This window comes from Mobula hypostoma, chromosome 8 (assembly GCF_963921235.1).
Source record: "Mobula hypostoma chromosome 8, sMobHyp1.1, whole genome shotgun sequence".
NCBI classification, from domain to species: domain Eukaryota; kingdom Metazoa; phylum Chordata; class Chondrichthyes; order Myliobatiformes; family Myliobatidae; genus Mobula; species Mobula hypostoma.
Window position 1 is genome coordinate 58,040,192 of NC_086104.1, and position 27,971 is coordinate 58,068,162.

The 27,971-nt window shown below is 44.0% G+C and overlaps 1 protein-coding gene across 1 annotated transcript in view; it reads right to left on the reverse strand.

Annotated features, from left to right (window-relative positions):
• The window catches only part of LOC134350119 (polyribonucleotide nucleotidyltransferase 1, mitochondrial), a 69,725-nt gene extending 42,023 nt beyond the window's left edge, over positions 1-27,702 (reverse strand). Inside the window, exons 1-7 of the mRNA XM_063055065.1 lie at positions 27,490-27,702; positions 21,120-21,180; positions 17,134-17,208; positions 16,954-17,059; positions 16,299-16,348; positions 14,999-15,062; positions 1,660-1,707 (exon numbers count right to left, since the gene is read on the reverse strand). Coding sequence (XP_062911135.1) covers positions 1,660-1,707; positions 14,999-15,062; positions 16,299-16,348; positions 16,954-17,059; positions 17,134-17,208; positions 21,120-21,180; positions 27,490-27,698 — 613 coding nt within the window. The 5' untranslated portion in view covers positions 27,699-27,702. The remainder of the gene's footprint in view (positions 1-1,659; positions 1,708-14,998; positions 15,063-16,298; positions 16,349-16,953; positions 17,060-17,133; positions 17,209-21,119; positions 21,181-27,489) is intronic.
• Between the last annotated feature and the right edge of the window lie 269 nt (positions 27,703-27,971).

Here is a 27,971-nt window from a genome sequence, read left to right on the forward strand (position 1 = left end):
TTTACAACAATACTGCCTGGATTAGAAGGCATATGCTGTTAAGGGAAGGTGGATAAACAGATGATGTCATCTCTGGAGTGGCAGAGGCTGAGGGAAGACCTGACAGAAGTTTATAACATTATGAGAGACAGCCAGTATCTTCCTCCTCAGAGTCAAAGTGTCCAGTACTCAGAAGATTACGTTTATGGTGAGGGGCTGAAAATTTAAAGGAGATGTGCAGGGCAAGATTTTTTTTTAAAAACACAGAGCAGTGTATGCCAGGGGTAGTGATGGAGGCAGGTACAAAAGGTTCTTAGATAGGCACAGGAATATGCACAGAATATATGGGAGCAGACCATACGCAGAGGAATTAGATGTCAACAGCTTAATTAGTTTAACACAATTTTGTGAGTTGAAGGGTCTGTTCCTTTGCTGTATTGTTCGCTGTTCTAAACCTCTGCCAAAACTGCATTCAAATGCTAATTCATCAATTGGATACCCTAGTAACATGCTTTTGTTGGTACTTGCTAATGAGATGACAGAGTTACTCCTTGGGGTACCTGCAAATGTCAAATGCCACCTTACATTGCATGATATTAGTTCATCAGTTTGCTTATGGAAGGCATATGATCTTCATGGTAGGCTGACCCAGAAGATTAAGATGCATAGGATACAGGGTGATTTGGTAGTTTGGATTCAGAATTGGCTTTCCCAAAAAAGACAAGAGGGTAGTGGTCACAGGGAGTCATTCTGTCTGGAGAGTCCATGACCATGTCCTTTGATTACTGATATATATGACTTGGATGAATATGTAGTTCGGCAGGTTAGTAAACTTGCAGATGACACAGAGATTGTGGAGTTGTGACAGTGAAAGTGGTCATTAAAGGACACAACAGGATATAGATCAGTAACAGACATGGGCAGATAAATGGCAGATGATGGAGTTTAATCAGGGCAAGTACGAGGTACTGCACTTTGTGAGATCAAATACAAGGGGAAATTATACAGCACTGATGTGAAGAGGAAATTTGCATTCCAAATCCTATGGGTCTTTGAAAGTGGCCACACAAGTAAACAGAAGAATAAAGGTGACATGGCATGCTTGCCATAAGTGGTTGAGGTTTTGAGTATAAGAGTAAGGAAGTTATGTTGCAGCTGTTTAAAACTTTGATTAGACTGCACTTGGTGTATCGTGAGAAATATTGGTTTCCCCATTACAGGATGATAGTGAAAACTTTGGGGATGATGGAACAGAGGTATGAGCTATATAAGAAAAGAGGTTGGACAAACTTTGGGTTGTTTTATCTTAAGCACTGAAGGCTGAGGGGAGACCTGATATATTTATAAGATTACAAAAGGTATAGATAGGGTAGACAGAATCTAACGTTCAAGGTGAGAAAAGGCCATTTAAGACAGATGCGCACGGGAAGTTTGTTTTTCCACATACACAGTGAGTGGTTAATGCCTCCAATGTGCTGCCAGGGTAGTGGTGGATACAGATAGTTAGTGGACTTTAAGTAGCTCTTAGATGGGCATATGGATATATAGAGAATGGAGGGATAGAGCAAACATCATGGGCTGAAGGGCCTGTCCTGTGCTGTACCGTATCATGTTTTATGTTAACCCATAATAATTAAATAAATTTTGACCTCACAAGTCCTAACAAGAAAAATTACCCACCGATAGGACCATTCCATGGAATGTCAGACAATGCCAAGGCTGCAGATGCTATCAAAGAGAGAGAGGGGAGTTAAGCTCAGTAAGGCAATTTGGTATACATGAAGAAACAATTTTAAAAATGATATACATTTTTTAAAAACTTGATTGCTGCATTGTTTCCATAAATTTTAATCATTCATATTTACAACCTTTGAGCTGCTGTAAAGCACACGAGTAGACAGATTAAGTATTCTTATGATGACCAGTTGAAATGTGGAAAACAGTGTAATTGTAATCTTGCATTTTAAAACCTGTGCAGTGATTATTTTTGGCTTTCAATATTTTTGGATTGTAAGTAGTGTGAGAAATTGAAAGAGGTGAATTATACTACATTAAGAAAATATTGCATGTAATGTATTCCATCCAAAATTCACAATCTGAAATTGCTTGGATGGGTTCACTTTTTTAAAATTTTGTATTAAAATCTGACAGAAAAAACAACATTTTTTGTGTTAAGCAGGCAAGTAAAATTATACTTATTGCACTTAAATAGTACATTGTATAAGAATTCACCATTGTGGTCAATGAAAATCAAAACTTCAACTATTCTATGTTGCAGATCAAAAGCTTTAGGTGATTCAAAACAAATAGCTAATTTTATGCTGATATTTATATGCAGGATAGAGGTCTAATAACAGATGACATGTCTGCAGTAAATGGTAATGACTGATAATCAATTTACAATGACAGGAAGATCAATAACATTAAGGCAATTATGTGAATTTCATAACTGATTTGTCCAACAGATTAATTTGGCAACCTTGCTTCACTTCATTACTTATCTGCCAGTTAACCTGCTTTGAACAGACTAATTAGTAGATGTTCATGGAGGCTGCCACAAATGGAAAGACACAGATCTTGAGGATCTGTCCTCAGAGGGATCAGAAGCAGACAGAGTGAGCAGCTTCAAGTTCCCGGGTGTCAAGATCTCTGAGGATCTAACCTGGTCCCAGCATATTGATGTTGTAGCGGTGTGCTACACACAGCGCTAGAATAACCACACCGAGTCGGTGAGTTAGAGTTGCGATGAAAGAGATTTATTCAAACTTCGCGGCCTGCTTTAAAGCCTTCCCGTTCCCGCCCTCCCTGGGCGGGATTGCTGTGGGGAATGCATATTCCCAGATCCTTTCTGCGCGCGGGATTTTCCCCCTGCTGGTGAAGATGGCCTGGCGCCCTTTTTGGGGCCAGCCCTCAGCCTGCGCGCGCTGTTGTGAGCCGGTTCATGTGTGCCAGAAAGTGGGTCGCCACATAACCCCCCCCAGAACCGGCAATACCTCCCCCAATGTCCACAGTCTGGATCGGCCTCTGTTTGGGAGGTCTGCCCCTGCGCCGTGGTGCCTGAGCCTGGACCGGTTGCGCCAAGTCCACATGGGCTGGTTTGAGTCGGTCCACCGTGAAAACCTCCTCTCTCCCCCCCAATGTCCAGCACGAATGTGGACCTGTTGTTCCTGATCACCTTAAACGGCCCCTCGTAGGGCCGCTGTAGCGGTGCCCAGTGTCCGCCCCGTCGTACAAAAAGAAACTTACAGTTCTGCAGGTCTTTGGGTACGCAGGTCGGGCTCTGTCCGTGCTGTGAAGTGGGTATGGGGGCCAGGTTACTGAGCCTCTCTCGTAGTCTGTCCAGGACTGCTGTGGGTTCTTCCTCTTGCCCCCTTGGGGCTGGTATGAACTCTCCTGGGACGACCAGGGGCGCGCCGTACACCAACTCGGCCGACGAGGTGTGCAGATCCTCCTTGGGCGCCGTGCAGATTCCGAGCAGGACCCAGGGAAGTTTGTCTACCCAGTTAGGCCCCTCCAGGCAGGCCATGAGAGCCGATTTCAGGTGACGGTGGAAGCGCTCCACTAGTCCGTTCGACTGTGGGTGGTAGGCAGTTGTGTGGTGTAGCTGTGTTCCTAAAAGTTTGGCCATAGCCGACCACAGGCTGGAGGTGAACTGGGCTCCCCTGTCGGAGGTAATGTGGGCCGGTACCCCGAAGTGTGCTACCCAGGTTGCGATCAGTGCTCGGGCACAGGATTCGGAGGTGGTGTCGGTGAGCGGGACTGCCTCTGGCCATCTGGTGAACCAGTCTATCATAGTTAGGAGGTACCGCGCTCCTCGTGACACTGGCAGGGGCCCCACGATATCCACATGGATGTGGTCGAACCTCCAGCGGGTGGGTTCGAACTGCTGCGGCGGAGCCTTGGTGTGCCGCTGCACCTTGGCCGTTTGGCACTGTATGCACGTTTTGGCCCATTCACTGACCTGCTTACGAAGTCCATGCCACACGAACCTGTTAGCGACCAGCCGGACGGTTGTCCTGATGGAGGGGTGCGCTAAGTTGTGAATGAACTCAAAAACCCACCGGTGCCAGGCTGCTGGGACGACGGGGCAGGGTTGGCCGGTAGCTACGTCACATAGTAGGGTCCTCTCACCTGGGCCTACGGGGAGGTCTTGAAGCTGTAAACCGGAGACTGCAGTCCTGTAACTGGGGATCTCAGTGTCTGCCTGCTGTGCCTCTGCCAGCGCTGCATAGTCCACCCCCTGGGACAGGGTCTGTATGGTAGGTCTGGAAAGTGCGTCCGCCTCGACGTTGTTCTTTCCCGAGACATGCCGGATGTCCGTCGTGTACTCAGAGATGTAGGACAGATGTCGCTGCTGGTGGGACGACCAGGGGTCGGACACCTTAGTGAACGCAAAGGTAAGCGGTTTGTGGTCTGTGAACGCGGTGAAGGGCCTACCTTCTAAGAAGTACCTGAAATACCGGATTGCCAGGTATAGTGCCAATAGCTCCCGGTCGAAAGCACTGTATTTGAGTTCGGGTGGTCGTAGGTGTTTGCTGAAGAACGCCAGGGGTTGCCAGCGACCCTCGATGAGTTGTTCCAGCACTCCACCGACCGCTGTGTTGGATGCATCCACCGTGAGGGCAGTAGGAACGTCCGTTCTGGGGTGCACTAGCATCGCGGCATTTGCCAAGGCTTCTTTGGTTTTAACGAAAGCGGTTGCGGCCTCTTCGTCCCAGGTAATGTCCTTGCCCTTACCCTACATCAGAGTGAACAGGGGTCGCATGGTTCGGGCTGCTGAGGGGAGGAAACGGTGGTAAAAATTCACCATACCCACGAATTCCTGCAAGCCTTTGATTGTGTTGGGTTGGGGGAAGTGGCGGACCGCGTCTACCTTGGCGGGCAGCGGGGTTGCCCCGTCTTTAGTAATCCTGTGGCCCAGGAAGTCGATGGTGTCGAGTCCAAACTGGCATTTGGCTGGATTGATTGTAAGGCCGAATTCGCTCAGGCGGGAGTCGAGCTGGCGGAGGTGGGACAGATGCTCCTGCCGACTACTGCTGGCTATGAGGATGTCGTCCAAATAGATGAATGCAAAGTCCAGGTCGCGTCCCACCATGTCCATTAGCCACTGGAAAGTCTGTGCGGCATTCTTTAGACCAAACGGCATTCGGAGGAATTCGAAAAGTCCAAACGGGGTGATAAGTGCTGCTTTGGGGATGTCGTCCGGATGTACAGGGATTTGATGGTATCCCCGGACGAGGTCTACCTTGGAAAAGATCCTTGCGCCGTGTAGGTTTGCTGCGAAGTCTTGAATGTGCGGCACAGGGTAGCGGTCTGGCGTTGTAGCCTCGTTCAGTCTGCAGTAGTCACCGCATGGTCTCCAGCCCCCCGTTGCCTTGGGCACCATGTGAAGGGGGGAGGCCCATGGGCTGTCAGACTGTCGTATGATCCCTAATTCCTCCATCTTCTTGAACTCCTCCTTCGCCAGTCGGAGCTTGTCCGGGGGAGGCCTTCGAGCACGGGGGTGGAGGGGTGGTCCCTGGGTCGGGATGTGGTGCTGTACTCCGTGTCTGGGCATGGCTGCCGTGAACTGCAGTGTCAGTACTGATGGGAAATCTGCCAGGACCCTGGTGAATTCATCATCGGACAGCGTGATGGAGTCCAGGTGTGGGGCTGGCAACTGTGCTTCACCCAGGGAGAACGTTTGAAAAGTCTTGGCGTGGACTAATCGCTTCCCTTGCAGGTCGACCAGCAGGCTGTGGGCTCATAGAAAATCTGCCCCCAGCAGTGGTTGGGCCACGGCGGCCAGTGTGAAGTCCCACGTGAACCGGCTGGAGCTGAACTGTAGCCGCACCGTGTGGGTGCCGTAGGTTCGTATTGTGCTGCCATTAGCGGCCCTCAGGGTGGGTCCCGGTTCTCTGTTGCGGGTGTCGTAACTCGTTGGAGGTAAGACGCTGATCTCCGCTCCGGTGTCGACCAAAAAGCGGCGTCCCGACTGCTTGTCCCAGACGTACAGGAGGCTGTCCTGATGGCCAGCCGCTGTAGCCATCAGCGGCGGCTGGCCCTGGCGTTTCCCGAGAATTTGCAGGGTGGTCTGCAGCGGCGGGCCTCTGTGCCCCACCGCTGGTGGTAGAAACACCATTGTTCGTTGGGCTCCTCACTCCCGTCGCCGGGTTTTGTAAGCTCTGCTGCTGGGCCTGGTCTGGTCTGTCGTCGGGCACGCGGCTTGGTGATCTGTGCAACGGATGCCCCTCTCTCTTTCCTGGCATTCCACAGCACATCTGCTCGGGCCGCCACCTCCCGGGGATTGCTGAAATCTGCGTCGGACAGCAGCAGGCATATGTCCTCAGGCAGTTGCTCAAACATGAGGCAGGGTTTGTGTCCTTCAGCCAGGGCCAGCATCTCGTTCATTAATGCTGACGGCGGCCTGTCTCCCAAACCATCCAGGTGCATTAAGCAGCGTGCTCGTTCGCGCCGTGAGAGTCCAAAAGTCCCTATGAGCAGGGCTTTGAATGCTGTGTATTTGCCGTCCTCCAGGGGCGACTGTATAAACTCCTCAATTTGTGCAGCAGTCTCCTGGTCGAGTGAGCTCAGCATGTAGTAGTAGCGAATGGACTCCGAGGTTATCTGCCGAATGTGGAATTGTGCTTCTGCTTGTTTGAACCATAATTGGGATCGCAGCGTCCAGAAGCTTGGCAGTTTTAACGAAACTGCGTGAACAGATGCAGCGTCGGTCATCTCTGGTCCAAATATCATTTGGGCCGTCGGGGTCACCAATTGTAGCGGTGTGCTACACACAGCGCTAGAATAACCACACGGAGTCGGTGAGTTAGAGTTGCGATGAGAGAGATTTAATCAAACTTCGCGGCCTGCTTTAAAGCCTTCCCGTTCCCGCCCTCCCTGGGCAGGATTGCTGTGGGGAATGCATATCCCAGACACTTTCTGCGCGCGGGATTTTCCCCCTGCTTGTGAAGATGGCCTGGCGCCCTTTTTGGGGCCGGCCCTCTGCCTGCGCGCGCTGTTGTGAGCCGGTTCGTGTGTGCCAGAAAGTGGGTCGCCACAATGTAGTCATAAAGAAGGCAAGACAGCGGCTATACTTTATTAGGAGTTTGAAGCCATTTGGCTTATCAACAAATACGCTCAAAAACTTCTATAGTTGCACCGTGGAGAGCATTCTGGCAGTCTGCATCACTGTCTGGTATGGAGGGGCTAATGCACAGGACTAAGAGAAGCTGCAGAAGGTAGTAAATCTAGTCAGCTCCATCTTGGGTACTAGCCTACAAAGTATCCAGGACATCTTTAGGGAGTTGTGTCTCAGAAAGGCAGCGTCCATTATTAAGGACCTCCAGCACCCAGGGCATACCCTTTTCTCACTGTTACCATCAGGTAGGAGGTACAGAAGCCTGAAGGCACACACTCAGCGATTCAGGAACAGCTTCTTCCCCTCTGCCATCCGATTCCTAAATGGACTTTGAAGCTTTGGACACTACCTCACTTTTAAAAAAAAATATACAGTATTTCAGTTTTTGCACATTTTTTAATAATCTATTTTGATTTACTTATTTATTATGTTTTATTTTTTTTATTATTATTCCCCCCCCCCCGCTAGATTATGTATTGCATTGGACTGCTGTGGCTAAGTTAACAAATTTCACGTCACATGCCGATGATAAAAAATCTGATTCTGATTGTGTTCTGTCACTGGCTACATCAGAAAGTGTGCGGATAATGATGGTACCTCAATAACGGTCATCTCATGGCCCAACTAGAAGCTGAATGCTAAGAAGTGCTCAAAGCCCAGGACACTGCCTTCAAGTCTGGCGAAAGCAGCCAGAAAAAAAACCCTCATCTTAGGCATCAAAAGGGTTAAAACCACCTATTCGACACATGTGGCTGGGCACCAAGGACATTACTGACTACATAACAGCATTGACTGTACCAGTGACACCTCCTTCCCTGATGCTCTAAACAACTTTTATGCCTGGTTTGAGACATCAACACAACACTGGCCATGAAAGCTACCCCTCTCCCAGGTGAGCAGCCACTGGTTGTAACAGCAGCAGATGTAAGGAGGTCTGCAGAGTCAACCCCCCATAAGGCAGCCAGGCCAGACAACATCCTATGATGAGTACTCAGGAAGTGCGCACAGCAGCTCACTGATGTCTTCGTGGACATCTTCAACTGATGTCAATGGATGAGGCTGTTGTCCTCATATGTTTCAAATCAGTCACCATCATTGCTGTACCACAGAACGCTACACCTTCAGAACTAAATGACTACCACCTGGTCTGTCTGTCTGTCTAGGTACCACATCTGATGCGGACTTTGGTGACCATGGTTTTCCATATAGATCTATCCTTCGTCTTTTGGGTGACTTCCATTTCCTCGATGTGCAGCCAACTGGCTATGCTTTTGATGTACATAAGCCGAGGTCTTCCTCTAGGTTTACTCCCCTCAATCTTTCCAGAGAGTATGAGTTTTTGTAGTTCATCTTTCCGCATGATGTGTGCTAGGAATCTGAGTTGTCTTTCTCTGGTAGTCATCCAATTATCATGAAGTGCCTTGAATGGCTGCTAATGCCACATATCAAAAACTCCATTCTTTTCACATTGGGCTCTCACTAAAATGGTTACCAACAGAATTGCTCTACAACAGATGCCATAGCATCCATCATGCACCTAGCCCTGTCTCACCAGAAAACAAGGACACTCATGTCAAAATGCAGTTTCTGGTTTTCCATTGGGAATTCAATGCTACTGTCCCCACAGACCTCACTGAACAAACTCTTACCCCTTGGTCTAAATACACCACTGTGCAAGTGGGTATTATACTTCCTAACAACAGACCCAAGACAGTCAGGATGCACAACAACTCCTCCCTCCTTATCATCCTCAACACAGGTGGCCCCAGGCTGTGTGCTGAGCCCATTGTTATACACTCTACTCACATATGACTGCATGGCCAAACACAGTAATCACTGACGATATGACAGTGGTGGGGCTCATCACCAACAGCAATGAGACAGCCTACAGAGAAGAGGTGGAAGAGCTTGAGGCCTGCTGCCAGGCACATAACCTTTTCTTCAATGTCAACAAGCAAAAGGAGATAGTTATCAACTTCAGGAGAATTCACACCACTCTTTACATTGGCAGTACAGCAGTGGAAACAGTGAGCAGTTTCAAACCCTTAGGAGTGCACATCCTGCACAATCTCTCATGGTTCCAGATCACATCCTACATAATTAAGAAGTCTCACCAATGTCTCCACTTACTGAAGAGGCTGAAGAAAGCAGGACTATGCACATCTATACTTACATCATTCTACAGATGTGCAGTAAAGAGCATCCTAATGAGCTGCATCACTGCATGGAACGGAAACTGCACCCCAACAGACAGGAAGGCTCTACAACAGGTAGTCAAAACTGCCAAACACATCACCAGCATCAGCCTACCCCCCCATCAAGGACATACATACATGAAAAGGCCCAGTAAGATCATGAAGGATCCCACACACCCTGCTCATTGACTGTTTGTCCCACTCCCATCAACAAAGAGGCTACGTAGCATCCACACCAGGACCACCACATCAGTCTAAAATTCTGACAGTACTAAACTAATAAGTTGTTTTTTAATTGTCTTGTTTCAACAACTCCCTGTAAGTGACTTCCAAGTTTTAACTACCAAACTTTTAAATCATGGATTTTGTCAATACACAAAGTATGCTCAAGATGCAATAAATATTGTTGTGTGGCATTTATTGTTCAAATTATAGAAACTTACTTGCCAGATTTCAATGAAGAAAAAATATTCAACATTTACCTGCAATATCAGTGTTTCATGTGAAGAGGCTCATGCCAGGTACCACTAGGTTTTGGTTTTGCCCCAGGTTTCAACATGAACCCCCACCACATTAGATCACGGAATGAATTTCTACCACAGGGTCTGCATCTTTGCCTCCCTAAATATAACTTGCTTAATGAGTTACTCCTTATCCAGTTGTTCCTGTGTTTCCTGCTGAAGGAGATGTGTTTCGGACATTTTATTGAAAATATTCAAGTTCAAGTTTATTGTTATCTGACTGTGACATACACAACCAAATGAAACAACGTTTCTCTGGACCACAGTGCACCCACAAAACATACATCACTAACACCACATAAAACAAATAGTACCATAAATATGTTAATAAAATTCAAAATGCATGTAGTGCACAGCACAGGTAAATAGTACGGTAAACAGCTCGCAGGGTGTTCAGTAGTCTCACAGACTGAGGGAAGCAGTCTGATAGTCCTAGTCCTGATGGTGGTAGTAGGTCGAAGATTGTGGGATGGGTGATACAGATGAACAATGCTTCGGGCCCTTCCTGTACAATGCTCCTGGTAAATATTACAAATAGGGGCAGGGGCAACCCGGTGATCCCCACGGTGATTTTTACTATCCTCTCCAGTCTTGTGGTCCGATGCCTTGCAGATTCTGTACGACACAATGATGCAGCCAAACAAGATACTGTCAATGGTGCTGCTGTAGAAAATTGTTAGAATGTGGGTGGAGAGCCTCGCATGCCCCAATCTCCTCAAAGTGTCGACACTGTTGTGCCTTCTTGACTCATGAGGCAGTGTTGAGTGTCCAGGTTGAACCCTTGAACACTACCTCACTTTTTTACTGTAATTGATTTACTTACTTTATTTTATTTTTCTTCTATATTATGTATCACATTGAACTGCTGCTGCTAAGTTAACAAATTTCATGACACATGCTGATGATAATAAACCTGATTCTGATTCTGAAAATAAAATAGAACACAAAACATTACAGCACGGTACAGGGTACTTGACCCACGATGTTGTGCCGACCTTTTAACCTAGTCTAAGATCAATCCCCCCCCACGTTTCCCTCCATTTTTCCTTCATCTATGTCTTATTGTAAGAATTTCTAAAATGTCCCCAATGCATTTATCTCTACCAGCACCCCTGGTAGCACATTCAACACACCCACCAATCTCTGGGCAAAAAGCTTATCTTTGACATACCCTCTATACTTTTCCCCAATCACCTAAAAATTATTCTCCTTCGGAATAGCCACTTCCACTCTGGGAAGTCCTCAGGGGCTATCCACTTGATCTATGCCTCTCGTCATCTTGAACACTTCTATCAAGTCAACTTTTCTCCTCCTTCACTCCAAAGAGAGAAGTTGAGCATGCTCAGCTTATCCTCATTAAGCATGCTCTCCAATCCAGACAGCATCCTAGTAAATATCCTCTGCACTCTCGCCAAAGCTTGCACAATCCTTCCTATAATGAGGCAACTAGAACTGAACATAATATTCCAAGAGTGGTCTAACAAGGGTTTTATAAACATTACCCCATAGCTCTTGAACTCAACCCCCCAAATAATTAAGGCCAACACACCACGAGTCTTCATAATAGCCCAATGAACTTTCACAGCAACTTTGAGGGATCTATGAACGTTGAATCCAAGATCCCTTTAGGAATCCTGCCATTAGCCTTGTATTTTGCCTTCAAATTCAACCTTCCAAAGTGAATCACTTCACTATTCCAGGTTGAAATCCATCTGCCGCTTTTCAGCCCAGCTCTGTAGCCTATCAAAGTCCCACTGTAATCTTTGATAACCTTCTACTCCATTCACAACACTCTCAACTTTCATGTTATCTGCGAACTTACTAACATACCCTTCCACTTCCTCATCCAAGACATTTATAAAAATCACTACCCAGAACAGATCCCTGCAGAACACCACTGGTCACTGACCTCCAGGCAGAGTAAGCTACATCTAGAACCACCCACTGTCTTCTATGGCAAGCAATTCTGAATTCACACAGCCAAGTTTCCCTGGATCCCATGCTTCCCGACTTTCTGAATGAGTCTTCCATGCGGAACCTTAGAAAACAGCTTATTAAAATCCATATACACCACATCCATAGCTCTGTCTTCATAAATGTGCTTTGAAACATCCTCAAAGAATTCTGTCAGACTTGTAAGGCATGGTCTGTTCCCCCAAAGTGCCATGCTGACTATCCCTAACCAGACTGTGCTTCTCTGAATGCTTGTAAACCCTGTCTCTAAGAATCTTCTCCAATAATTTGCCATTCACTGAAGTATGACTCATGGGTGTACAATTTGCAGGATTATCCTTATTGCCTTTCTTGGACAGAAGAATAACATTTTTCACCTGCTAGTCTTCTGGTACTACTCCTGCGGTCAGCGAGGATACAAAATATAAGGTCCCCCTCACTGGTGAATACTGAAGCAAAGTATTCATTAAGGACCTTCCTATCTCCTCTGACTCCAGGCATGTTTCCTCTGCTATCCCTGATCAGTCCTACCCTTACTCCAGTCACCCTCCATACATTGAAAATTTACTTGAAGTACAGTACATAGCAATGGTTATAGTTTGCAAGCATCCTAAACATAATAAAAATGGAATGAGAATTAGAATTAGCTATTCTAGTAGTTAAGCTCCTCCACTGTTATTAAGAAATCCAGCTATACAAAATAACCCTATGCCATTTATGATGCAGTTGTTCTTGAACATTAATCATTGAAAGTAAACATACAGGTAAAACAGTTAATTCAGAATTAGAAAAATACCTGAATATAAAAAAAAGTAGAGGTAACTCCCTTCAGTAAATTAAGTTTGTGAATCTGTAATATCATGTACACATTTAATCTCTCTACCCAAGGAAGGATATACTTGCTATAAACGGAGTACAGCAAAGGTTCACAAAATTGATTCTTGGGATGGCAAATTTGCCCTATGAGGAATGATTAAGCATACTAGGTCTTTACTCAAGGTCAAAGGAAGTAAGTGCGATCTCATGGAAATGCACAAAATTCATTCACGGTTTGACTTTGGAAAATGCAAAATTACTGCTTTTCCTGGCCTGGAAACTTAAAGCATCTCTCATTAGTAATTGCATCACTTGAGAGAAAATGGCTTTTTCAATTATAAAGCTGCTGTTTGCCTGCAGCAGACAGCTGTTACCAATAAATGACAGATAATAGTGATGAGCTGGCTACAATAGCTAACATTCATATCGTGGTTGGCAGGATGATAGTCACTGAATTCCTATGCAGTAGGCCGGGACTACTGATACAGGAGGTGCGCTTGAATCCACCAAATGACTCAATAAACTTGGGAGAAAAAGATAGTAACAGCTAGTGCAGGATTGTTGCATAGACCAAATCTGATTCACAACAGCAGTCCAGTTAAAGAAATCATCCTGACTGGCTGTCTTGTAATTTCAGACCACCTCCTCCCCACTCCCCACGTGATTACTTCTTAAAGTGACCTGTGAAATAGCTTAGCAAGTCTATCAGTTAAAATGACAATGTGGACAAAGGCATTAAATACTGGTCCTGTATGTGATGTCCACACCCCTGAACAAACTGGAAAAAAAAAATGCAGCAATGACCAGGCAACGATTACCTAATTTCCTAAATGAGATTGGTTCCTACATTGAAACCTTAAACAATATCTCAAGAAAGATGGAGATGGTGGCGTAATGGGTCACAACGGCAGTGACAATACAGCAGCTCAATATCAGCCAACAGATGCCCATATGAAACACAATCATTTCCACAACTGGCATGTTATCGCTGTAGCACATTCTCTCCACCAGATCCAACAGAGCTCACCTCTGTCCCAGGATACTGACGGACTTTTACCGCTGTACCACTGAGAGCATACTCACCAACTGCATCTCAGTGTGGTATGGCAATTGTCCCGTATCAGACCGCAAAGCACTCCAGCCTGTGGTGAAAACTGCCCAGCGGATTATTGGCACCCAATTGCCCACCATTGAGAACATCTACCATAAACGCTGCCTGGGCAGGACGAAAAGCATTATCAAGGATGCATCTCATCTCACCCTAACCATGGACTTTTTACTCTCGTCCCATCGGTAGACGCTATAGGAGCATCCACTCCCGCACCAGCAGGCACAGAAAGAGCTTCTTCCCCGAGGCTGTGACACTGCTGAACCTCACATCACAGCACTAAGCAGTATTGCTCCCATATTGTACTGCCTCAGTACTTTTACATTTGTGTGCTGTAGCACTTACTTTTTATTCACAGTTATTTTGTAAATAACACTATTCTTTGCATTTTTGGTCAGATGCTAACTGCATTTCATTGGCTTTGTATCTGTACTCCACACATTGGCAATAAAGTTGAATCTAATCTAATCTAAACAAGTGATGTAGCTTATTTCAACTAACCACCATCCGAGAAGGACAAGAGTTTTAGAAACATGGGACCTACCAGGTTTGTCTTCAAATCACAACCCATCCTGACTTGAACCTTTCAGTTATTTATTTATTGAGATACAGCAGGAATAAGGCATTCTGGCCCTTCGAGCTGCACTGCCTTGCAATCCCTCAACTTAACCCTAGCCTAATCACAGGACAATTTACAATGATCAATTAACCTCCTAACTGGTACGTCTTTGGACTGTGGGAGGAAACCAGAGCACCCAGAGGAAACTGTGTAGTCACAGGGAGAACTTTACAAACTCTTTACAGGCAGCCACGGAAATTGAACTCTGGTCACCTGTAAAGTGTTGTACTAACCACTACGCTACCGTGCCCCCCTATATTATTCAACACCACCAGATCAAAATCTGTGAAGTCCTTTGATACAACCGTTCATCAACTATCCCCGAGATGTGCACAAATTTGTACACACTTGTATTACCATTTAAGGTGGGGGACAAAAAGGCAATAAAATTTCCTAAGATTGTATCTTTGAAAATGGCGAAGACATTCACAAACGTTCAATTTAACCAGCATCTTGATTTCTTGTCAACCAGGAGCAGAACCTGATACCTTTTCTCAGAGAGCTCCTGTGCCTGATCGGTTGGGAGCTGTTTTCCCAGGAAATTTCAGGAACAAAGATTGGCAAAAAAAAAATTCCAACTGGAAAGAATGCACTCTCAGCTAAAGGTGAGCAACAATTCCCCCCTCCCACCACGATTTGAGACTTGACATTTAAGGTTCCCACTTCCACACAATCATTTGTTCCTACCTCCATTAATTGCAAGAACATCAGGATCATTGATGCCATCCACTGCAAGGAGATTGCATATAACCTTACACAAAGAAAAGAACCGCAGGTACTTTTAGTCAGGGAGCCCTTGGATTCTGCATGCAATTTTAATAACATATGTATCTGCATCGGCAAGTTCAAATCAGCTACAAAAAAACTTCTATTGTGTTTTGTAAAAAGTTACAACAAAATCCAAGAGTTGAATCAACTGTGTTAAACTTGATCTATCTCTTAATTTGAAAATTAGTGACTTACCCATAAAGTTTCAAAAGCATGCACTTCAACTGAAAGATTTCTTTTGCGGCAATATTCAACAGATTAAATTTGATTGAAGACCATTTTTAAGGTCACTTATGTTTTACAGGTCTATTGAGTTGGCTAGAAACTTGAGAGTGCAAGAGATGAAAGTTTTTACTGTGTGTCATCTGGGAATGCATCTTATGCAAAGGCTGGGCATGTTACTTTCTTTAGCTATTGGGCCTGCATTAATTTTCTTGACAGATTGTACACAGTTCCTGAGGAAGGCAAAAGGGTTCTAAGAGTGAAGGCGACACATTGCTTCACTTCCTGAAGTGAATTTATGCAGCTACAATTGCCAGGATCTACTCATCTCTGAGAATCAATTTCTCAATCCAGTATAATGATTATGTAAATCAGGAGTTGGACATTGTGCGGACTTTGTCTTGTAAAGAGGAAAATTATGGTCTTGGCAAACAAAAAACTATCTTTTCATCATAGTTTCTTCAACTTGTATGAGTTTATGGGAGAATTTTCAAAGAACGTTTGGGATTGGTTATGCACTGCAATAGTTCCTTAATGATAAACTGTAGTAAAATGCTGCTACATTTTTGGGTATACATGAATAATCAAATATCTTCATATTTAAAAAGCCTGCAATGGTAATCATTAGGTTAAAAGTGAACATGATACATAACATCTTCTGAAACAATGTTGATAAACGTAAGCTTTCAAAAGTTTGTTACATGATCAATTCTAAAGCAACAACCCATAAAAGTCCGCAAAGTCTCAAAACTACATGAGTTGCAATTACAACTGTGGTTTCAGGAAGTTTCACTGATATTAACAAATGAGTATAATTTCATGGAAAAATTAAAATAATTTTTTATGCACTGTTCTCCAAGCAAAGATATGCTGATTTACTGAGTATTACCAGCAATCTGTTATTTCAATGTGCAGCATTTTTTGATTTTCAATTAATCTGCCAATATTTATTCTAAAAAAATGAAACACAAGATAGTGCATTTTATCCAACACTTACCTGTGTATCATAAAAATATCCTGAAGGAAATAGTGGCCTGATTGAACGATCTGAAAAATTCAATAGAAATAACGGGCATTTACTAAAAGAAAACAGCCACTTGAAAACAACTTGTTCTGTGTTATGTCCTTTTCTTCAGCTAGATAGTTATGGGAATAGTGCAAACTAGGTCAAAGATTAACAGCTGCAGTAAGTGGTGCTTTGAGCTTACTAACAGGAGGTACCCTTGAGCTACCTTGTAGAGCATGCACTTTTCCTCTTCAGTCACCCTGCTAACGTGGTACCACATCTCACAATCTAACCAACAATAAAACAATAAACCAACAATATGTTGAACCCAAGTCTTTGGTTGTGTGAAAAAGAATTTTGATTATTCTCACTTTAATCAATTGTTCGATTGATAAAAGGTAATTACTTACCAAATCCAACATTTCAGAAGCTCAATTATGTTTAATAAATGCAAGTTTTGTAACATTACTATTTTAAAAAATCTTAGAGACTAGGGTACTAAAGTATAAGGGAAATACATTTCTATAAAATAGTAATGCAATTAGTCAACAAGTTCGAAGATCAAAAATATTATTATATATCTATAGTAGAAACAGACTTGAAAAATATTGCAGTAGTAAACTCGCTCTACATCATATAATCTTACCAATTACTCTGCTGGTTAAAATCTCATTATCTGTGTAGCCCAATTCTTTTCGCAAGTACGTAGTTGGTATTCTTCCTGCTGCGGCAGCTTTCTGACGGTAATCAACCTAATAATAAAAAGTTTGTTATTTTCCATGATAATCTGCAATGTAGACAAATTATAAATTTTTAACATACTTACCACCAATGGCATAAATTGGGATGAAGTAGGCTTTGTTTTACTGACAGCTGTAACCATCACCGATGTGTCTCCCAACTTCAAGGTAAGAGAAAGAAAATCAACATATTATATTTCAAATTTGCCAACTTAACACTTAATAATGAATATACATAGGTGAGTGGTTCCTTTCAAGATTCAGATCAATTAAAATTTCTCTTAGAACTTAATGCAATCACTTGCTTTTTGTCCTTAAATATTCTAAAAATCCAAAAAAAACTTGCTGCTTCTTGGTCACAGGGCAGCTGAGCTCCATTGGGTAAACTGATATAATTCCTCTCATCAATGAGAACTGTAGTAGCGGAAGACAGAACTGACTTAAATCATCAGTATTCTAACCACAGTCTTGCAGAATTATTACAGAAACTTGTAGCATTCCCAAGTGACATTTGGACTGAAGGCCCAACGAAAGTTTTCCCTCACCAGTTATTGAAGCTTAATCATAGAACACTACAGCAGAGAAACAGGCCTCTCAGCCCATCTAGACCATGTCAAGCTATTAATCTGCCTAGTTCCATCAACCTACACCTAAACCAGAGCCCTCCATACCCTTCCCCTGTACCTATCCAAATTTCTCTTCTATACTGAAACCGAATGCGAAGCTACCAATTCCGTTGGCAGCTCGCTCCACACTCTCACCACTCTCCCCATGATACCCTTAAACATTTCACTTTTACCCTTAACCCAGTCTCACTAGCTCTAGTCTCACCCAACCTCAGTGGAAAAAGACTGCTTGTATTACTCTAAATACATCTCTCACAATTTTGTATACCTCTATCAAATCTCCCCTCATTCTATGCTATAGAGAATAAAGTCCTAACCTATTCATCCTTTCCCTGGGTAAGTTCCACCTTGGTTTGTCCTCCCAAAGTGCAACACCTCACACTTGTCTGCATTAAATTCCATCTATCATCCCATTTTCTGAAGCTGGTCCAGATCCTGCTTCAAGTTTTGATAGCCTTCCTCGCTGTCTACTTAGCCCCCAATTTTCGTATCATCTGTAAATTTCCTGAACTAGTGTATATTACCATCCAGATCACTGATACAGATGACAAACAATAATGGAACCAGCACTCCACTAGGCACAGGCCTCCAGTCAGAGAGGCATCATCTACAACCACTCTTTGAAAAACTCTATAAGATTAGAGATAAAGGTGGGAAGATGTGCCTGGAGGCTGTGGAAGTGAGTGAGGTCCTCAATGAATACTTCTCTTCGGTATTCACCAATGAGAGGGAACTTGATGATGGTGAGGACAATATGAGTGAGGTTGATGTTCTGGAGCATGTTGATATTAAGGGAGAGGAGGTGTTGGAGTTGTTAAAATACATTAGGACAGGTAAGTCCCTGGGGCCTGACAGAATATTCCCCAGGCTGCTCCACGAGGCGAGAGAAGAGATTGCTGAGCCTCTGGCTAGGATCTTTATGTCCTCGTTGTCCATGGAAATGGTACCGGAGGACTGGAGGGAGGCGAATGTTGTTCCCTTGTTCAAAAAAGGTCGTAGGGATAGTCCGGGTAATTATAGACCAGTGAGCCTTATGTTTGTCGTGGGAAAGCTGTTGGAAAAGATTCTTAGCAATAGGATCTATAGGCATTTAGAGAATTATGGTCTGATCAGGGACAGTCAGCATGGCTTTGTGAAGGGCAGATGGTGTCTAACAAGCCTGATAGAGTGCTTTGAGGAGGTGACCAGGCATATAGATGAGGGTAGTGTAGTGGATGTGATCTATATGGATTTTAGTAAGGAATTTGACAAGGTTCCACACAGTAGGCTTATTCAGAAAGTTAGAAGGCATGGGATCCAGTGAAGTTTGGCCAGGTGGATTCAGAATTGGCTTGCCTGCAGAAGGCAGAGGATGGTGGTGGAGGGAGTACATTCAGACTGGAGGATTGTGACTAGTGGTGTCCCACAAGGATCTTTTCTGGAACCTCTACTTTTCGTGATTTTTATTAACGACCTGGATGTGGGGGTAGAAGGGTGGGTTGGCAAGTTTGCAGACGACACAAAGGTTGGTGGTGTTGTAGATAGTGTAGAGGATTGTCAAAGATTGCAGAGAGACATTGATAGGATGCAGAAGTGGGCTGAGAAGTGGCAGATGGAGTTCAACCCGGAGAAGTGTGAGGTGGTACACTTTGGAAGGACAAACTCCAAGGCAGAGTACAAAGTAAATGGCAGGACACTTGGTAGTGTGGAGGAGCAGAGGGATCTCGGGGTACATGTCCACAGATCCCTGAAAGTTGCCTCACAGGTAGATAGGGTAGTTAAGAAAGCTTATGGGGTGTTAGCTTTCATAAGGCGAGGGATAGAGTTTAAGAGTCGCGATGTAATGATGCAGCTCTATCAAACTCTGGTTAGGCCACACTTGGAGTACTGTGTCCAGTTCTGGTTGCCTCACTATAGGAAGGATGTGGAAGCATTGGAAAGGGTACAGAGGAGATTTACCAGGATGCTGCCTGGTTTAGAAAGTATGCATTATGATCAGAGATTAAGGGAGCTAGGGCTTTACTCTTTGGAGAGAAGGAGGATGAGAGGAGACATGATAGAGGTGTACAAGATAATAAGAGGAATAGATAGAGTGGATAGCCAGCACCTCTTCCCCAGGGCACCACTGCTCAATACAAGAGGACATGGCTTTAAGGTAAGGGGTGGGAAGTTCAAGGGGGATATTAGAGGAAGGTTTTTCACTCAGAGAGTGGTTGGTGCGTGGAATGCACTGCCTGAGTCAGTGGTGGAGGCAGATACACTATTGAAGTTTAAGAGACTACCAGACAGGTATATGGAGGAATCTAAGGTGGGGGCTTATATGGGAGGCAGGGTTTGAGGGTCGGCACAACATTGTGGGCCGAAGGGCCTGTACTGTGCTGTACTATTCTACGTTCTATGTTCTATTGGTTAGACATGACCAACCACTCACAAAGCCATGCTGACGATCGCTAACCAGCTCCTGTCTATCCAAATACTTGTATATCCGGTCCCTTAGAACACCTTCCAGTAACTTTCCCACTACTGATGTCAGGCTCACTGGCCTATAATTTCCTGGTTTATTCTTAGAACCTTTCTAAAACAACTGAACAACATTAACTATTCTCTAGTCCTCTGGCACCTTACTCATTACCAAGGGCATTTTAAATATCTCTACTAGGGACACTGCAATTTCTGCACCAGCCTCACACAAGGTTCGAGGGAACACCTCGTCAGGCCCTGGGGACTTATCCACTCTAATTTGTCTCAAAACAGGAAGCTCCTCCTCCCCTATAATCTGTATACAGTCCATGACATCACTGCCATTTTGCCTCACCTCTATAAACTCTGTGTCCATCTCCTGAGTAAATACAGATGCAAAAAATCCATGTAAGATCTCCATCTCTTGTGGTTCCATGCGTAGATAACTACTTTGATGTTTCAGAGAAGCAATTTTGTAATTTTGTCTCTTGCTATCCTTTTGCTCTTAATATGTCTGCAGAAACCCTTGGGATTCACCCTGTCTGCTAGAGCAATCATATGCCTTCTTTTAGCCCTCCTGATTTTCTTAACTGTTCTCTCGCATTTCTTATATTCCTCAATTATATCATTTGTTCTTTCCTACTGAAACCTGCTATGCACCTCCACATTCTTCTTAACCAGGGCCTCAATAACTCTCAAAAACAAAGGTTCCCTAAACCTGTTATCCTTGCCTTTTATTCTGACAGGAACTTTTAAAGACCTCCCAATTACAAAGCACACCTTTGCCAGAAAACAACCTGTCCCAATGCACATTTGCCAGATCCTTTCTGATACCATCAAAACTGATGTTCACTATTTGACAACGTAACATTGGCTATTTCCCTATGCTCAAAACACAGGAAAGTCAATTATGGCAACAAAATCCTTTTTCTAATCAAGTTACATTTCCTTTTATTCCCAACTTGGCTGTTATCTACAGAGAAATTCTAAAGTGATTGTTAGTTTACCTGAACCATTGCAGATCCATCTGCGAACCGGGCAAGCTTCCCTGTGGAAATTTCAAGCCTCCTGGTGTAAAAACAAGTTAATATTCGGTAAATAAAGCATTATCTTCAGCATATTACAAATTTCATAATGAGGATAATTGTACTGTACAAAAAAGGAAATTTTCACTGAACAAAACAAGTGGTAATATTAAATGGCCGTTAAATTAGTCTGATAGGAAATAAATAGGCATAAAAATCAAACACAGAAGTCAATTTATAAATCCTTTGCCCAGTTTTCTCTTGATAATCTGACAAAATTTAAAGTTCTGGTCCTAGTGAGAAAGTGAGCAAGAATACTGCTACATAAGCTAAGAACTATTTAAGAAAGCTAGAAAATTACAGATTTGAAAGCATTACAAATTACAGGTGTAATAGCACTGCCCTACAAGATACAGGACAGAGAATTGTTTTCTATTTTACTTTGCTTTTGCTTTATTAAAAAAATACAAACTCGATATATCAGCTGACAAGGACTTATCCAAATCTTTGAAGATTATCAAATTACTCAGTGTTGGTGAATCACACCTAAGCCTATCTGAAGAAAGTAATCTTAGAAATACGTGCAGATTTGGCATGGCATCTGAAGCCTTGATAAATTTCTATAGATGCACAATGTAACGTATCCAGACTGTTTACATCATGCCCTAGTATGGATACACCTATGCCCAAGAACAGAAAAGCACACAAAAAGTAGTGGATAGAGCCCTGTCTATCACCAGAAAAGCCCTCCCCACCGTTGAGTCCATCTACAAGGAGAAAGAAACCAGCATCCATCATCAAGGACCCATACCATCCAAGCCACATGCTGCTGTCAATGCTGCCATCGGAAAGGAGGCACAGGGTCTTAGGTCCCACAATAACACGTTCAGCACAGTTATTACCCTCCAACAGACGCAGTATCGATGTCAGAACTTAAAGATGCAAGTAGATCTGTCACTTTGTCACTCCAATTAATGGTATCACCAAGATACCATGGCCGTAACTTGTTAATTTTTGTTTTGCATACTGCAGTGCTTTAACTGTGCAATATTCCACATTTCTTCCAGTTGTGTAATTTGGTAACTGAATTCACTTGTTAACACGTCATTTTAAGTAATCTAACTCCCAATCTTCCCATTATTTTCCCAATACTGAACTTGCCCCCAGCTTTTGCTTCCAAGGTGCGAAAACATCGCAAGTATCTTGATATGTAAAAATATTGTCAATTTTTATTTTTTGTTTTTGTTGTGAAGATGGTAGTTCAGTATCTCAGTTCCAAAAGGTATTCCACCTTGAATTTTGTACAAGCTGTCTTCTTCAAAACATTTAACTATTCTTCTGCTTTTCTTTTCGACATTCTTATAAGAAATAATAATTATTATTTGAAAAAATTTAACAAGTCAAAAATTTATAATTTTAATATATGCAAACACAAACAAGAGAAAATCTGCAGATGCTGGAAATTTGAGCAATGCACACAAAATGCTGGAGGAACTCATCAGTCCAGGCTGCATCCAGGAAAAGAATTGACGTTTTGGGCCGAAACCCTTTGGGAGGACTGGAGAAAAAAAACTGAGATGTAAAAGGTGGGGGGAGGGGAGAGAGAACCAGAAAGTGATAGGTGAAACCCGGAAGGGAAAAGATGAAGTAAAGAGCTGGGAAGTTGATTGATGGAGAGACAGGAGGCCATAGAAGAAATAAAAAGGTGTGGGGGGGGAGGAGCACCAGAGAGAGGTGATGGACAGGCAAGCAGATAAGGTGAGAGAGGGAAAAGGGAATGGGAAGTGGCGTAGGGGGTGAGGTGGGGAGCGGAAGTTTGAGAAATCAATGTTCATGCCATCAGGGCGGAGGCTACCCAAACTGTTGTTCCTCCATCCTAAGTGCGGCCTTATCCTGACAGTGGAGGAGGCCATGGATGAACATATTGGAATGCGAATGGGAAGTGGAATTAAAATGGGTAGCCACTGGGAGATCCCGCTTATTCCTGGCAGACAGAGCATAAGTGCTCGGTGAAACGGTCTCCCAATCTACGTTGGATCTCACCAATATACAGGAGGCTGCACCGGGAGCACCAAACACAGTATGCCCTGACAGACTCACAAGATGAAGTGTCGCCTCACCTGGAAGGACTGTTTAGGGCCCTGAATGGTAGTGAAATCAGTAGGGAGGAACGAATGGAGAAGGGAGACGCTAGGGAGCAAACCCTGCGGAAAACAGAAAGTGGGGGGGGGGAGAAGGAAACGTTGTGCTTAATGGTGGGATTCCATTGGAGGTGGCAAAAGTTTTGGAGAATTATGTGCTGGATGTGAAGGCTGGTGGGGTGGTAGGTGAGGACAAGAGGAATCTTATCCCTGGTAGGGTGGCGGAAGGTTGGGGTAAGAGCAGACGTGCGTGAAATGGAAGAGATGCGGTCAAGGGCAGCATTGCTGGTGGAGGACGGGAAGACCCTTTCTTTGAAAAAGGAGGACATTTCCTTCATTCTAGAATGAAAAGCCTTATCCTGAGTGCAGGTGCAGCAGAGACGGAGGAATTGAGAGTTTTTAAAAGTAACTCGGTGGGACGAGGTATAGTCCAGGTAGCTGTGAGAGTCCGTGGGTTTATAATAGACATAAGTGTTATGCAGAGATAGAGGCAGCGAGATTGAGAAAGGGGAGGGTGATGTCAGAAATAGACCAGGTAAATTTGAGTGCAGGGTGGAAGCTGGAAGCAAAGTGGATGAAGTTGATGAGATCAGCATGGGTGCAGGAAGCAGCACCAATGCAATCGTCGATGTAGCATTGGAAAGGACAGTCACCGAGGTAGGCTTGAAACATAGACTGTTCCACGTAGCTGACAAACAGGCAAGCATAGCTGGGACTCATGCCAGTGCCCATGGCTACACATTTTGTTTGAAGGAAGTGGGAGGAGCCAAAGGAGAAATTATTTAGAGTGAGGACAAGTTCCACTCGCCAGAGGAGAGTGATGGTGGAGGAGGAACTGGTTAGGAACCGTGTCCAGAAAAAAAAACCAGAGAGCTTTGAGGCCTTCCTGGTGAGGGATGGAGGTGTATAGGACCGGACATCCTTAGTAAAAATAAGATGATGGGGGCCAGGGAACCTGAAACCATTGAAAAGATCCAGGGTGTGTGAAATGTCATGGATGTAGGTAGGAAGGGACTGAACCAGGAGGGATAAAACAGAATTGAGGTATGCCACTAAGAGTTCAGTGGGGCAGGAACAAGCTGAAACAACGGGTCTATCTGGTCAAGCAGGTTTGTGGATTTGGGGTAGGAGGTAGAAACAGGAGGTGCGGGTGAGGGAACTATGAGGTTGGTGGTGGTGGATAGGCGATCCCCAGAGTCAATAAGGTTGGTGATGGGGTGGGAGACAATGGCCTGGTGTTCCGAATGAATCTTTACCCTGTTCTAACAATTTTTTAAAATTTAAAAAATTCTTATTAGATTAAGATCTTTTTGAAAGATTATTTACCAATAAGTCAGAATATAGAATTTTTCACATCAAGCAAACCACAAATAAATGTCAGGCAGTCAAAACAACTGACAGGCACAATGGCAAAAATAAAATGTTTTAGCATTTAGGAGGCTGGCTGTTCATTAGCAATGACCTACCCACTTCCATTCTGGGTTTATAATTTGTAAGTGTTGTAACTTGAAACACTATGTAAATAAGCTGAAGCACTAAAATGTTTTAAAGTAAAGGTTGTGGTATATTTATTGGAAAATTTATGGATTACATTCATAAACACCTAATTAATTATAGGGTATTTCACAATTAGATTACATAGATTTCAAAATTATATGTTCATAATTTCAAAATTATATTAACATTATATAAAAGAAAATTCCAGCTGCATGGCACAAAGGATATGTGTGCAGGAGCATTTCAGTTACTGCATGGCAGCGCATCCATACAGCTTAGAGGCATCAGTGCTTAAGAGGAGAGTTGATGGCTCTAGGCCAGTACGCACTGGAGTTTAGAAGAATGAGAAGGGATCTCATTGAAAACTATTGAATATTGAAAGGCCTTTCCTACAACAGTCCTTCCATTGATATGTACACAACTCAGGACATTAGTCTCACCATAGGGTCATAGAGGAGTACAACACAGAAGCAGGCCCTTCGGCTCATCCAGTCCATGCTGAAGCCATTTAAACTGCCTACTCCCATCAACCTGCTCCGGGATCATAGCCCTCCAAATCCATACCATCCAAACTTCTCTTAATCATTGAAATCGACCTCTCATGCACCACTTGTGCTAGCAGCTCATTCCACACTCTCATGACCCTTTGAGTGAAGATGTCTCCCCTCATGTTCTCCTTAAACTTCTCATCTTTCACCCTTAACCCATGACCCCTGGTTGTAGTCTCACCCAAACTCTGTGCAAAAAGTCTGCTTGCATTTATCCTATCTATATCTCTCATAATTCTGTATACCTCTATGAAATCTCCCCTCAATCTATGTTCTGAAGAATACAGTCCTAACCTATTCAATCTTTCCTTATCACTCAGGTCCGCCAGAACTGACTAATTAGTTAAATCTAACTTATTGGTCTTTGCTATTATGCCAAATCCAATGTCTCCAGGAATGTCCTGTATGCCCCTGTTCACTTCTTTTGAAATCTCTCTTCCACTATGCAATCCATTTCCAAGAGAACCGTGGCATGCAGAATCTCCCAACTGCCCCTGCTCACTTGATTTGAAATCTCTCTCCCAATGTGAAATCCAACATTTCCAGAACTGTGACACGAAGAATGTCCCGAATGCCCTCGCTCTCACCATGCTCCCGTATGCAATTCAGGAGAACTGTGGCACACAGAATGTTCTACTGTGAATACCCGCAAGAGAATGAATCTCAGGGTAGTATATGGTGACATATATGTACTTTGATAATAAAATTACTTTGAACTTTAAGATTAGCTAGAAATAATGCACAAAGTCAGGTTGACAATCTCTAATGCAGTCCTGTTTGTCTACATAATTATATATCCTGTCTCTTACCTTCAAGTAATTCATCCACAACTGATGTCAAACTCACCTGCCTGTAATTTCCCAACTTATTCTTAGAGCCCTGTTGTCTAGTTTTAGATACCACTACAATGGGGAAGGGTTTCTCACGACCCACCCTTTCTAACCCCACTCCCCCCCATAATTCATCAGGTTACCCCTCAGCCTGCTCCACTCCAAAAAAAAAGTCCTAGCCTATCTAGTCCCTCCTCATAACTGAAATGTTCCATTCCAGGCAACGTGCTGGTAAATCTCATTTGTATGTCTCCAGTGCAATCACATCCTTCATGGAGTGTGACAACCAGAACTGTACACAATACAGACTGTCTAATCATTACAGCTGTATGTTGCCATAGGCAAAATCCAATATCCATACTGGATTACTTTTCGACTTCACAAACGCAAAAAAATGTCAGAGTAAACCAACTATCTCTCAAGTTTAACTGCCATTCAAAAATTCATGGCAGATCTGTGACAGCTTCTTTTATACCTATTCTCATAATCTTAATCTTTCAAATATTTATCCATCTCCACCTTAAACTTATCTATTGATTTTGGTTCTACCACCCTCTTCTGTCTGGCTCAAGCAGAATGCAAACTGCAAACAACAGGAATTCTGCAGATGCTGGAAATTCAAGCAACACACATAAAAGTTGCTGGTGAACGCAGCAGGCCAGGCAGCATCTGTAGGAAGAGGTGCAGTCGACGTTTCAGGCCGAGACCCTTCGTCAGGACTAACTGAAGGAAGAGTGAGTAGCTTTCAAATCCCTTACTCACTCTTCCTTCAGTTAGTCCTGACGAAGGGTCTCGGCCTGAAACGTCGACTGCACCTCTTCCTACAGAATGCAAACTGCAATCGCCCAAAAGAGAGATGTCCTTTCTTCTTTGTACAGAGCTGATATAAGCCTTGGCCCAGAAACCTGAACATACACAGATTAAGGCACACTTCAACGTAGAACAGAGAGAACGCTGTACCATCATAAAGATGGAATAAAAGTGTCATCCCCAGAGCCATGGTCAAGACTGACGCCTCAATCAACATTTTAAATAGTGACACAACAAACTGTAGGTACGGGAACCTGAAGTAACACTCAAATTGCTGGAGGAGAAATGGACCCAGTCAGGCAGCATTTACGGAAGGGTACAGTCCAGTTGAAGAGTCCTGACCCGAAACGTCGACTGTGCATTTTCCTCCGATACTGTGTGACCAGCTGAGTTCCTCCAGCACTTAGTGTGTTACTAACATGTTTGGGTGGACAATCTGGTGACTGCCAGGGCTCTGTGTGGACATTACACCGGAGACGAGGTGGACCTCCCCAATCCAGGTGGCTGTTCGCTTGCTCTCACCCACCTGCTGCCCAGATCTACGGCGACTCGGCCACGCTCACCCACACTGGTCCATGGCTGCTGATGAGTTCGCCGCAGCTGCCCGATGCCGGTGCTCGCAACCAGCGGGGATTTGCGAGGCGCAGGCAGTGTCCATAACGACAAGCGACACGTTCCCCGGCAGCACTGCAACAACTTCACAGAACCACCGGTGCCGGTACAGGAGGCCGCCATGGCATACACGTCTCTAGAACTTCTCTTCCCATTGGCTGCTGAAGCTCCCAAACTGACGAATCACGGCACCTCGTACTACCATTCACTAATTCACTTTTCATATTTTGATAGCCTCTCCCACTTATCGTTTTCAACTCTTTAGAAATAATTTCTCTTGTATTTTCTCACGAAACAAAAAAAGACGATTTTCAAATACATTACGAAATGTAACTCTGAGTGACAGCACAGTGGATATCCATTGGTGATGGATTATTAAAAGACGGCAGCATCCAT